We start from the raw sequence: 12,072 nt of genomic DNA on the forward strand, positions 1-12,072 counted from the left end.
TGAAAACTGCACCGGGCCGTCGTAATCCCCATTGACGGCGACTTTAACGAGGCAAACGCACACAGCCGCTAGCCATATATCAGTCTTTTCTGCCCCTCCGTCTCCGTCTCTCCTTCATGAACACCGTCACCGTTGCCGAACCTCTTTGTGCAGCCATGTCTTCTTCACCGGGACTCAAGGTGAAGGGCAGTAGCCCCAGACTGCCCTTCACCTCTGCGCTAACAAAAGCTAGAAGCTATATACAAACTTTTGAGCTTTCGTCTTGGTTCTCCAACCACCAAACTCCCATCACTAGTCAGTATATCGTACGGCTTCAGCGTATCTTTTGCTAATGGCGATCAGCCACACCAGATTACGCAGCAGTCAGCAAAGCACTCCACCACCTCACCAACCAGCCAGTGAAAATGGGTCGAGCAGGGTACGAAACTACCTACGTCTGCAACGACAAGGACTCTGCGGCGGCAGACGCAATTGCCATGCACGAGGTCAAGAGGGCCGAGGCAGCCGTAAGTATCTCATCACCTCCTGACACTACCATGGCACTAACGTACAACAGAAGATCGCGGCCATCGAGGCTGCTGAGGCTGCAGAAGCCAAATTCATCAGGAGCAAGAAGTCTCGTGGAATCGTGGCCGCACGCAAGGCCGCCAAGGACAAAGCCACCTCGCAGGCGGGTGCCTACGAGTCGGAGGGCGACTCAGACAAGACCACAAAGCCCTGACGACCGCGCACCACCAAGACACCTGCGGACGACCGTCTCTCCTCCGCTCATGGTACCCGTCTGGCGACAGTATAAAAGTTGGAACCTGATATTGAAAGAAAGATACCCAAGCTTGATCAAAGCTGGTGGCATCTGTCTGGCGGCATATCACATTTGAAACTTGATTTCTGGAGTAAGGAATGGCATTGCATTAAGATACCCAAGTCTAGTTTAGCACAATGAAAAGTCATGAATTCGTTACAGTCTATCTCATCACTCCACTCTAGTCTAGTAGTCTCCTCTCAACTATGCTCTGCCTCTTTGCCTTGACCGCAGCAGCTCCCTTGATTGCTGTCCTGGTGGCGTCGAAGAACTTGTTCGCCATCTTCTGTACACCCGTCTGCAAGTTGGGGTGTTCACCGTCATCTGTATCCTTGACTGCGTCGAAGTCGGCGAAGTTGTCCACGAAGTAGACCGGGCTCTTCACATTGCTCTTCTTAGGCATGTGCGTAGCCATGTAAGCGTTGAGGTCTTTGATGCCTTGAACGGCCTGGGCATTGAAGCGCGCGGGGTCCAATGGAAGGAGGTTAGAGACGACGATCTGCATGTTGGGATTCTTCTTCCGCATTTGTGCGATAAGAATGTCGTACGAAGCGATGATGTCGTTGATAGGCCTCTTGCCGATGAGGACATCGTTGGTGCCGAGGAGCATGAGAACGACATCCGGGGGGTTCTTGTCGAGCCAGCCAGGCAGTTGACTGTTCTTGACAATGTCGGCGGCTTGGAATCCGGGGTGACCTTCGTGATCCTGGTCGATGTTGGTCCCACTGCAGGTGCTCTTTTGGCCACCGACAAAGTCGAAGTTCGTCACACCTGCATCCCTAAGCTTGGTTTGGAGGTTTGCGCGCCAGCATCGCTTGAATGTGAGTCAGTGGATGCAAACTTGAAGTGAGGAAGGTGGGATACGTACCGAGACAATGGAAGCACCAAATGGCATGACCTTGACTGTCTTTTGAGCGCAGACTTCGCTGGCAAGGGTGAGGAGCCCGAGGGCGAGGGCGGAGATCTTGACCATCCTGTATATGGATAAAGTATAGAAGTGGTGAAGATTGTTTCGTGGTTGTCTGAGTAGTTGACCGGTAATCAAGAACTTGAGAAGAGGAAGGCCGCGGGATTATGTATTAATAGCAGCGCGCAGTCGAGCCGTCGGTTGTGGAAATCCGTGCGCGTGGGAAACCCCTCGTGCGTTGTCCCGTTTGTTATCGCGATGCCCGGTCAGATCCAGAGCGTAAGGCGGCAGGAGCTTTGCGTGACCCGTGAAATGAGGCCAATGTATTTGGCAATCACCGAGTTCAAAGGGCCGTTATGATAGATTCCGCGAACGTGTAGATATTTATTCCGAAAAAGTATGGTGAGCCAGGGGGCGAAGCAATATAAGTTATGGATAGTTCGTAGCAGTAGTAGCAAAGTAAACCTTGAATGTTGCTTGCTTGTGATATCAACATCCAGGGATGTGAACCGGCACCTTATATCTAATTCCCAGACACAGTACGGTGCACGCTAGACTGATCAGACGACTGACGGCGGAGTGAACTGGCCGCTGTTTCCAGGCCTAAGCCCCACCCACCCCGCCCTTGCTCATCGTCGCCTAGAGTCAAGAAACAAAAGGCCGGGTGCGGCGTACATGTGCTGGTCGCCGTGGAAGGAGGAAGCGGCTGTGCCTGGCTCAGGAAGGCTGGCTGTACTACCCCTGTCAAGACCGTATCGGGAATAGATGACGCTAGAGTAGTCAGAACACTTGGTCGGTTTGGGGAGACGGGAGACTAGATTGTAGGTCCAGATTACACTGTGCCGCTCGGGGCCTTTGCGTTGTTGATGATGCGGTGAACGGTATGCGTCTCCCCATGCTATACGCTCAGTATCGAAGGACGTGAAGCCAGTCATGAACAACAACAACAAAGACAACACGCCGCAGTCACCCACGCCACAGCCAGTAGCAGGACCCGGTCGCAACGACTTTCGCGAGGTCTTCCAAATTGAGCCTACAGGGTCTCAGAGGTCTAGCCTCTGCCGTCATAGAACCCTGCCGCGCGTGGAGCTTCCTAGCAATCTAACCATACGAGAAAGCTTGTCGGCAGATGAGCTTAAGATAGCTGCAGGGACCCTAAGCGTGCGAAAAAAACGGAGCACGAGCGCAACACTTCGCGAAGATGTGTTCAAGGGTAGGGTAGAAGGAATTCCTCCCATTGGTCTTTGCGACATTGCGCCGCTACCACTTTGCTGAAAACGAAAGAGCCAGGGTGGATTTGGAACACTTCTGCGGTCGACAGGAAACGTGCGTGACACTGTCCGTGACAGAACGGCCGCTCCGCGATGCGATGGCGGGGGTGGAAACCTACAATGACAGCTGATGACGGACTAGATTCCTCGAGACCGAATTTTCGAGGCAGGATTGCATCCAAGCGCCATCGTATTGAAGCAAGCTACTCACGTTTTCGACGTCGCGCTGCAGGCCAATGTGTCTCACGAGACTGTCGTACCATGAAGTTGGGAGCCATGTCACAGATAACTCCGCGGGAAAGGACACTTGAATGTCCGGCCAGCATCATCGGCGGCGTACGGCATCGTGGTGTTGGTCGGTCTTTGGTCGAAGGAGAGGATGTGGTGTGTCTGACCGGGACAAGATCAACTTCCGTGGCTTACGCCCTCTCGCTAAACCACCGGCTCAAGTGCTGCAACATGTCCCCTATACCTGAACGGGACGCAAGTCATCTCCACGTGCTACGACCTGCAGGTTCGCGCAGAGGGGCAAAAGGCCGCATTATCGGCGTTGGACAGAAGATTGTACTGTCAGCACTATGCCTGCACGCATCGTGGTGTGGTAGCTCGAGTGCTCCCGAGGTTGATCTTTGACGAACCTGCAGCAATCAGCATCATGCTCGCTATCTAGCTTCGCCCTCCTCCGCAGCTCCGCCTCTGCGCTCGAACAACACCAACACCAACACCAAGATCGTCTTCAGCCAGCCCTGCGCTTGGATCGCAGCGTAGATCGCATCCAGAAAAGCGCTAGGCGGCCGCTCCGCTGGCGATAGCGCGCTGTCGCTTAAACCTGGTGACCTGGCATCTGGGCTCGCCCGGACGATCAATTATAGATTCTGCGCTTCGCTTTCGTATACCAGCCTGGAGTTTGGTTATATATCGGCGCATTGCAGTCCTGGGATAGATTCTACAAGTCTCGTGGACAGGGCAGTGTATGCAGGGACTCTGAAGTGCGTCTATACTACTGCAATGATGCGTCGGTACAGAGCTTGAACACTTGCATGTGCACAGGGTACGTGCTGGCGGGCCATAGCCGAGCAGCGGGATCGAGGGTCAAATCGCGAATCGAAGCCGACTGAGCAGAAGATCTTCAGTGTAGAAAACGTCATTGGTGATTAAGGTTTGGTAGTCTACATCCACTGAAGAACTTACATTGAACATCGACGATGTTCAGCGGGCAAAAGTAGGTTCAGGTAAACCATCTTCTTCTAATCATCAGCATATCAGCATTACAAGCATAGCCAGGCCGCGGGGCTTGCGACCGCAAGGCGACCCATGGTCAGGCCGCAATGCTACACAGCACAACTTAGGCTATCTATGCAGTCCTTGAAATCTAACACGACTGCGCCTCAACGGCTGGCTCAAGGCATCCATCACAGCCTATATTTCTTGTGAGCACAGGCCGGGAGTAGGAGTAATACCATGCGTTGTTTTCGAGGAGATTGCAACCATTTACCAATGACGTTCTGTCAAAGAGTGATCAACGTATGGCTGAAACAACCTAATCTTGTTGCTCCCACTCCAACATAATAAACTGCCCTCCGAGATCGTCACGAAGAAACACGACATACACAACGCGCTACCGCTCTACTATGACGACAGAACAAGAGGAAGCAAGTTTGTAGCTGTAGCAGATTCGTACGGGATATCGATGCGAGATATGAAGCGTCTACGTTTCAGTCGTCGCGACAAAGTTTGGCTTAGAAGGAGACTCGTGGTGTAGCTTTTGTGAAATAGAGGGGAAGAAACGTATCGGATGTCTCGGCCGGCGACCTGTTTCGTTATGAAGGACCATGGCAGGTATGAAGAGAGTCTTTACAATATTGGGCCTTGGTCCTATCGGCGACTGCACAGGTATCCATCAACCACACTCGGCAAAGTTTGTGCTGTGAAGACACGAAGATTTGTTTGCACATCTACACGCGCTATTTCATCGTACACTGTATACACTTGAGATGAGCATGCCCATATATCGGGGTGCTCCAGACTTCGCCTCTGACAGCAACAAGCTAGACATAAATCATCGTACTTGGTAAACCCATGCCCCCTGTACTGTGGTAGAGTGAACTAGAACATAAAGGAACATATCTCAATCCTAGGATCATGCATAAGTTGCAATGATAATCGACCGAAGAGAACGCCATCCATAAAGATATTGCAGAAGACTGGCGAAAATAGTAACGATGTAGCTCCTCATGCATATGCCTGTATAATCATAGCGAAGATCTATAGGTACTAGTCAGTAAGGCTAATGAAGAGACAGTCGATAAAGTCTGACCGATCAGATTGACGTACGTGATAATCGACTCACAAATCAGACCCTGAAATATCGCTGATCAGGCTGGGACCGATCACTGAGTCCTGCGTCTCAGTCTGCGCTTCGGGTTGGATCTGACCCGGAGGCAAACATTGTCCAGACGCGAGTATGTTCATGCCGTCAAAGAGGTCATCCTGAGGAGATTCATGGATATTATCAGTACCGTCTAGGCCGTACGATTGCGGAGGATCGTCAGAGTAAAGAGCGCTGGAGACGAGGGAGTGTCGGTCCGCCACCTGGTTTTCGGCGCTCGACTGTCGATATTGCGCAACTGGTATGATGGACATCCCTTCACTCTCATCGATGAGTGGCTCGGGGCCTGTGTTGCTGGGGTTTTCCTTATCATCATGCTCATAGTTCAGTGGTGACGCTTCCATTGCTTCGCGCGCTAGCTGGTCTTCAAGTTTCTCTTGAAAGATTTCGAAGGCCTCGCCTGGAAGGACAGGCCAATAGTCTCGATCGTGGTTGAGGTATCTCTTTCCTGGAGGATAGTGCCAGACATCCATCCCTTCCCGGCGACGAATGCCATGGCCAGTAGTGTCAGCTATAAGCAGCAAGCGCGGGGATGTGAGGGCGACAGTAGCTGCATTCTGTCAGTAAGTCTGAATGTCGAGGGGAAGCTGACCACCTACAAGCGCTGGACTCAATGTTGTTACCGTCCTCCACACTAGCGAATACGGGCGCACCACTGGAGTCTAAGTCCAACGCATCGGATGTATCGTAGTCGGCGGGGCGCGATCGCCTCCCGTGGACTGCTTTAAACCTCTTCGCTCCTTTGGGATTGGATGATGCATTATGTCCGGAATTTGCACGCTTACGAGAGAGCTTCTTACGTTTGTTGCTCGAGATCGGTCTGTCGTCATCATCGCTCGAGATGACAAGATACTTGTCCTGAGGGTGTTTACCCATATCATACGATGCCTTGATACCCGAGACATTGCGCGTAGACCGTCTCGTACCCTCGGTAGGTACTGGTCGCGACTTGGACTGCTTGCGCGCCTTGCTCTTCGTCTTTCGCTTCGGTATCTCCTCCTCATCTTCTCCCTCGCTTTGTGCATCGTCCGACTCGGTTTTATCAGCGTCAGCATCGAGGATGCTAGAAGCCTCACTTGAATCGCCAGACTCGGGGACTAGCTTTTCTCCGTGTGCCGAGCGACGTTTGGCAGCCTGAGAGGGTCGAACGGCATCGTCCATGGGGTGGTACTTCACGTCGTATACGAGCTTACTCTGTGTTCGGCTGCGCAAGCTATAAGACGAGGTAGGTACGGCGGAAGCGGGTGGTGTCATCGGTGACTTGTTGGATTCGACGACATTCTCAACGCCAGCACTAGGCGGAGAACTGGTGCTGCTGTCCTTGTTTCCAGAAGATGGCGTGATTTGCTGTATACATTAATCAAACTATACCACAGAATCAGGGACGGACTTACCGGTGTCTTCACAGGATCGGGAACACCTTGACCGCTCTCGTCTGGGTGGAGAAAGACAGTACTGCCACTGCTGATTGTTTCGCTGGAATGACTGGAGCCGCGTCGTTCGGAAGCTTCTTCGGACGCAATTGGGGGTTTCCTGGCATCGTCGAGCGATTCACTTGCGTGACGCGATCCATTAGCGGTTTCTTCTCGGGTGATGCTTGCATCTGCTTGGACAAGCAACTGTGTCGCGTTAGTGTAGCCTACGCGGGAAGTGAATGATTCACTCACATCGTGATCTTCTTTTGTAGTCTCACCCGTCACTTGAGGGTCATCTTCTATGAATGAGAAGAAATTGAATTCAGCTGTACTCGCTTGCGACGAAGCCATTTGGGTAGTTGAGGGTAGTGATCGTAGAGGAGGTTAGCGAAGCTCATGCGAGTGGAGATCGGGGGAGAAACTGAGGGATGATAACACATCGGGAGTGAATATGCATCGCAAGGCAGGTGCGCTGAACGCGTCGGACACGCGCTCCAGTGTCCCTTCCCTGTTTTGCGCTCATGTGGTTCTGAGGAAGGAGCGAGTGAAAACATCGCCTCGGGGGAGATGCCGGGTTTCACTGAGCACAACTTCGAAGAACTTATTATAGAACAATGATTATGCTGGGAGCCGGTAAGACATGGAGCAATCGGTCATGTTAGTTGGACAACAGTAATGATGAAAATGCGCTATGAACTAAGCAATAGTCTCCCAACGAACGTGAACTGTCTTTGCGACATGATGCATGAATAACTTGGAGATAGATTGAACACGCTGTAAGATAGCAGCAACGATGCCTCGCTGTAAGACGCCGACACCCAAGAGATGTTTAGTGATGCATGTGGATATAAGCCCTCGCCCTCCATTTTCGTCCCCAACATGATGCATGAACAAGACGCATGCACCCGCAATGCATTCGAAACGCCGTGATGAGAGCAATGGCTGAGATGGAATCGCTTGAACGCATGAAAATAAATGACAAATGGATGGGATCAGGAGGATCAGCCTCGACGATTCAGTCGCGAGGTTAGCCGTACAGGCGGCAGTACGAAGTCGTCATCGTCGTCTTCGTCATCAACCTCAATGTCGACGATCTTCAGTGGTTGTGGGGTAGGCGCAGGCTGTGTTGCCAATGTGGTCTTGGGTTGAGTATCGAGTTCGGGTGGTGGTGGTACGGATTGCGAAGTGTCTTTCCGGTATGTCATCTCGGGCTCTAGGGAAGACACGGATGTGTCGGAGGTCTCGTGCGCCTGTAATTCAGGTGGATGTTGTGCCTTGCGTGCGTTGCATTTCTCTACCTCGATCTTTGCCGTCTCCAACACAGTCTCAAAGTTCTTTCGCACTCCTTCCAGCTCTGTTCTGCAGTCGCCGTCACGTAATGTGAGATGCGCCGACTTCTCGCACAGCTCTTGGGCTTGCTCTAACGTTTTGTCCGAGGTATCGAACAGCACGACAGGTGTCTCTACACCACTGGTGACGCCCAGTCTGCCGCTTCTCCTCGCCGCCGATCTCGCGCGTAATGACGACATGCGGGCTCGGTAGTTGATTTTGGATAGGTCGATCTCTTCGTCGTCGTCGTCCATGTCGTCTTCCTCTGCGCTCGACTCTGCCTGGGTGGCCATCTCATTCATCCTAGCCTCCATCTTGGCCTTACGTAACATGTTGCGTCCAGTCCCTATTGCCCGCACGAGCAGTTCGAACGACTTCTGCATGTCTCCATCGTAGTTGACAACCACCATGGTTCGAGGGCGATGGCGCGCAGTGCCAGGTTCGTGGCCGGACGAGACGGATAGCGACTTTCGTTTGCGACTTGGGACGGCGTCTGGAGGTGTTGTGTTCGAAGGCGCTGCGTCCTCTGCGATGGCGTCCAGTGCTGGTCGTATGGACGCGGTGGAGTCGGTCCGCTTCCCGAATGGTGACTGCGATACGGGCACTTTCGTATTGTTGGCCTGCATGGCCGTGACCTTCTCTTGGATGCTGGCAATGTCCTGCAGCCATTGCGGCACGTTGTCCTGGAGGAACACGAACGACTTCTCAATGTCGGACATGGTGGGCGAGGATTGATCGGGGATTCGGGGTTAAGCGGCACGAGTAGTGGTGGCAGGGTCGGATGCAGACGGGTTATTGCATAGAGCAACGACGGCGAGGGTGACGGCGACGAAGTTGACGTGAGTGTCGACCAGCGAGCAGTGAGGCGGTGGATGTGGATTAGGGGAGCAGAAAGGGCGTGGTCGGGGTACGTGTGCAGCGTTGGGCGGAGAAATAGTGGCAGACGATCAGCGATTACTTATGGGGAGAGACGGCTGACGGGCAGGGAGTGCGTCTGCTACGAGATGCGATCAACGGGGCCAGACTCACAGACCCAAACGGAGTCGTGTCTACCGGCATGCGAGTGGGACGATGGTGGTACAAGGCCACGGTGCATTGCATCAAGAAGAAAGAGGGGGCAGCCAGAAAGCAACGAGACGGCCTTGCATGGGCGCGCGCGGGTGCAAGGTGCAGGGAGGATACTCCGCTTGCAAGAGGTATGGGGTACCGCAGCAACGGTTCGTCGACCCTTGGCGGTGATCGAACAGGGCGCTCGGCCTTATTGCAGACGAGTCGCCAGATTACAAGATTCAATTGCCTCACTCCTTGCGCGCCCGCGTGTGTCGTCGTTGCGCAGCCACATGGCCGACGCCGTACAAGATCGATCCCACTATCACCGTGTTTCGCATGGCTTCACGATAACGCACCTACACACTTCACCTGTTGCAATCCACTAGCCGGCAGAGGCACCGCTTCTTAGCCTCCAGCTGGCTCGCATGCACATGATCTCCTCGAGTTGCGATGACAGCGCGAAACATCCATCTCGGAGCACACCCGCCGCCCGTCCAACGGTGCCAGCTCACCCCCATCCATCGACCTTGGCGATAGCGCGCATATGAGTTCCGCCCGGCGGCTAATACCACCAGTAAGCACGATGGCGGCGCGTCCTATACCCGTGCCGCAGCGCCTCAGCCGAAACGAAAACAGGGTGCCCTTTGGCTTCTTCGCAACTTTGCGAATTGCCTACCAAATGCGGTAGTCGCAACGACGAGCATCCCACATGTCCGTATCGTCGTCCGTACCCATCCGGTCTCCCAAAGTGTCCACGCACATGACGCAGACACCGTCCACGATCTTGGTCCTGTGTAAAATGATGACTTGCTGTGCACAGTCCAGTGACCGACCTGCTTGTGCTCGCGAACGATGCCCGGCTAGGAAGGCGGGTGCGCGCACCTGACCTGTTGAAATGCATACCCAATACCGTTGCACTGCTAACCGTTGAAGCTTACCACACAAACAACTGTGCGCCTGAATGTTAACGCACACATCATTATTTAGATTGGCCGCCTAGGTTGATCCCAGGCAGTTGACAACTACGCACCGCATCGATTACTCCTTCAGGCAACCTGGCGACTGAAATAGCGCACCCTTGTCGTGCGGGTAAGGGGCCTGCTCAACACGCGTTTCGTTTCGCACGTCTGCTTTTTGATGTCATCAGCCCGGGGACTTGCGATGAACAAACCTCTTGCCCAGGTTTCACCTTCCATATAGGAGGAAGAAAAACATCTTGCCTGTGTGTGTTGCCCTACGCAATTGAAAACAGCTCCTCTCGCCAGGCAAATCTAAACCGCGCTCAACAAATTTGCCATCTGTAGGCGACTATTCAAATCAACAAGGGCCATGGTCGTGGTCGCCGACCTGAGCCACATTGTGGGGAAGACTGCATCGGAACCACCCATGTGCATCCAGCAAGGGTCCACGGTCTATGTGACAAACGAGTTACACAGCACAACATACGCTCGGCCCGATCAAGGCATCGAATAATGCCTGGGAACTCGTGGTATTGTTTCGAACATTCGAAATACTAGAACTCTTTCGAAACCATATTCATGCGTGCTGTTCACCAGCGCCTTTACGGCCAGAGCTCTTCAGTCCTCCATCCAGCGTTGGCCTTTGCGCTCTCGTCGAACGTATATCTAAATCTCCGTGCCTTTGCTGGGTCGCTGAGATCCGTCTGCTCCACCGAGTCTGGCACAATCACCACAAGGCGGAAATTCTTGCGTGCCACGGGGTCTTGCAAATCGTCGACCTTTGAGCCAAGGGCAAGGTTCTTGTCGTCAAATGGTTTGGAGGTTGGCTGGCCGGGTGGAGGGTTCTTGAATGAGCCTGAGATAACTTGTTAGCGATTTGCAAAGTACAGTAGACAGCGGCCATTTTTACCTTTGATGCCAGGACTCTGGTTACCAAAGAAACCGGTCAGCTCCCTTTGCCAGCTGAAGTCGCCTTCCTTGCCCTCATCAACGATCCTCATCCTCTTTCCCAGCTCGCTTTTGACAGTCCTTACACCACTGCTCTCGTCATCGCCCTCAATATCGGGTGCAATGATGAATGCCCTTCCCTTGATCCGCCATTGTGTACCAGTATCAGCATTCCAGTACACAGCCTCTACAGGGCCTCCACCACCACTGCCCTGCACTTGTTCGCTGCTCTCAGCGTGCCCCGCACTCGTCGCGAATATTTGTCCGACCTTCTCCATGCGAACATCCGTTGTAAACGTTGGGCAATCGCTCTGGTAGACTTGAGGATTGCGCTCTGCATCGTTGTGCTTGTTCTCTGGTAGCTCGGCCCAGAAACCGCGGTGGATGCAGTATCGCACGCGGGGCACGAAGGGTGTAGGCGAGCCCTTGGGAGCTGCATCGAGCGTTCCCAACACAAATTCAGGCGACTTCATCTTCGAGATGTGCTCGCTGAACAGGGACTTCCATGGCGCAGGCGGGAGGGCCGATGCTGAGGGTGCGGTGGTAGACATGGTGCGTAGAAAGCGCGAAAGGCGGCGGGATGCTGCGCGTGAAGCTATGATGGCTATTATGAGTAGATGATACTGTGTTAGTCGTGATGATGGAAGTCAATTGAGCTCTGAAGCTACAGACTATTTGATGTGTCGGAGAATGATGTCGTCATCACCTAGATCGGTACCTGCGCAATCGTGCAGATTCAATGAGGTCAGTAGCCTGTGTCTAGTCTAGTGCAAGTACCTGTGCGGCTGTTCGACAAGTATTTTGTAGAAAAGTAACTAAGAATGATGGTATCTGCGGACACCGAAAGCACACTGTGTACGACAGAGCTGTACGCCGGCAAATCATGGCTTCCGTGGGGTTGCGGGGTATCCGAGTAAGACCGCGCCAGTCATCAGCGACAACGCGAACCCAGAAGATGGGGAGTCTCGATTTCTCACCTTTGCAATACAAGCACATTCAGGC

General features: G+C 53.3%; 5 protein-coding genes across 5 annotated transcripts; 1 reads left to right on the top strand and 4 right to left on the bottom strand.

Moving 5' to 3' along the window:
• Window positions 1–404: 404 nt before the first annotated feature.
• Window positions 405–721, top strand: J4E79_003503 (uncharacterized protein; the record flags this gene model as incomplete). Its single annotated transcript, XM_049352397.1, has 2 exons — window positions 405–506; window positions 557–721. 2 exons carry the CDS (start codon window positions 405–407, stop codon window positions 719–721), a joined length of 267 nt encoding a protein of 88 aa, XP_049212776.1.
• A 262-nt stretch (window positions 722–983) lies between these two features.
• Window positions 984–1,775, bottom strand: J4E79_003504 (uncharacterized protein; the record flags this gene model as incomplete). Its single annotated transcript, XM_049352398.1, has 2 exons — window positions 984–1,616; window positions 1,671–1,775. 2 exons carry the CDS (start codon window positions 1,773–1,775, stop codon window positions 984–986), a joined length of 738 nt encoding a protein of 245 aa, XP_049212777.1.
• Window positions 1,776–5,326: 3,551 nt separating this feature from the next.
• J4E79_003505 (uncharacterized protein) lies at window positions 5,327–7,135 on the bottom strand (the record flags this gene model as incomplete). Its single annotated transcript, XM_049352399.1, has 4 exons — window positions 5,327–5,919; window positions 5,969–6,716; window positions 6,764–6,988; window positions 7,037–7,135. The coding sequence occupies 4 exons, from the start codon at window positions 7,133–7,135 to the stop codon at window positions 5,327–5,329; spliced, it is 1,665 nt and encodes a 554-aa protein (XP_049212778.1).
• A 650-nt stretch (window positions 7,136–7,785) lies between these two features.
• Window positions 7,786–8,832, bottom strand: J4E79_003506 (uncharacterized protein; the record flags this gene model as incomplete). The annotated part of the gene is made up of 1 exon (XM_049352400.1): window positions 7,786–8,832. One exon carries the CDS (start codon window positions 8,830–8,832, stop codon window positions 7,786–7,788), a length of 1,047 nt encoding a protein of 348 aa, XP_049212779.1.
• Window positions 8,833–10,724: 1,892 nt separating this feature from the next.
• On the bottom strand, window positions 10,725–11,621 carry J4E79_003507 (uncharacterized protein; the record flags this gene model as incomplete). The annotated part of the gene is made up of 2 exons (XM_049352401.1): window positions 10,725–10,978; window positions 11,033–11,621. The coding sequence occupies 2 exons, from the start codon at window positions 11,619–11,621 to the stop codon at window positions 10,725–10,727; spliced, it is 843 nt and encodes a 280-aa protein (XP_049212780.1).
• Between the last annotated feature and the right edge of the window lie 451 nt (window positions 11,622–12,072).

Source organism: Alternaria viburni, assembly GCF_023758015.1.
Source record: "Alternaria viburni strain BMP 2772 chromosome Unknown scaffold_6, whole genome shotgun sequence".
In the NCBI taxonomy this organism is placed as follows: domain Eukaryota; kingdom Fungi; phylum Ascomycota; class Dothideomycetes; order Pleosporales; family Pleosporaceae; genus Alternaria; species Alternaria viburni.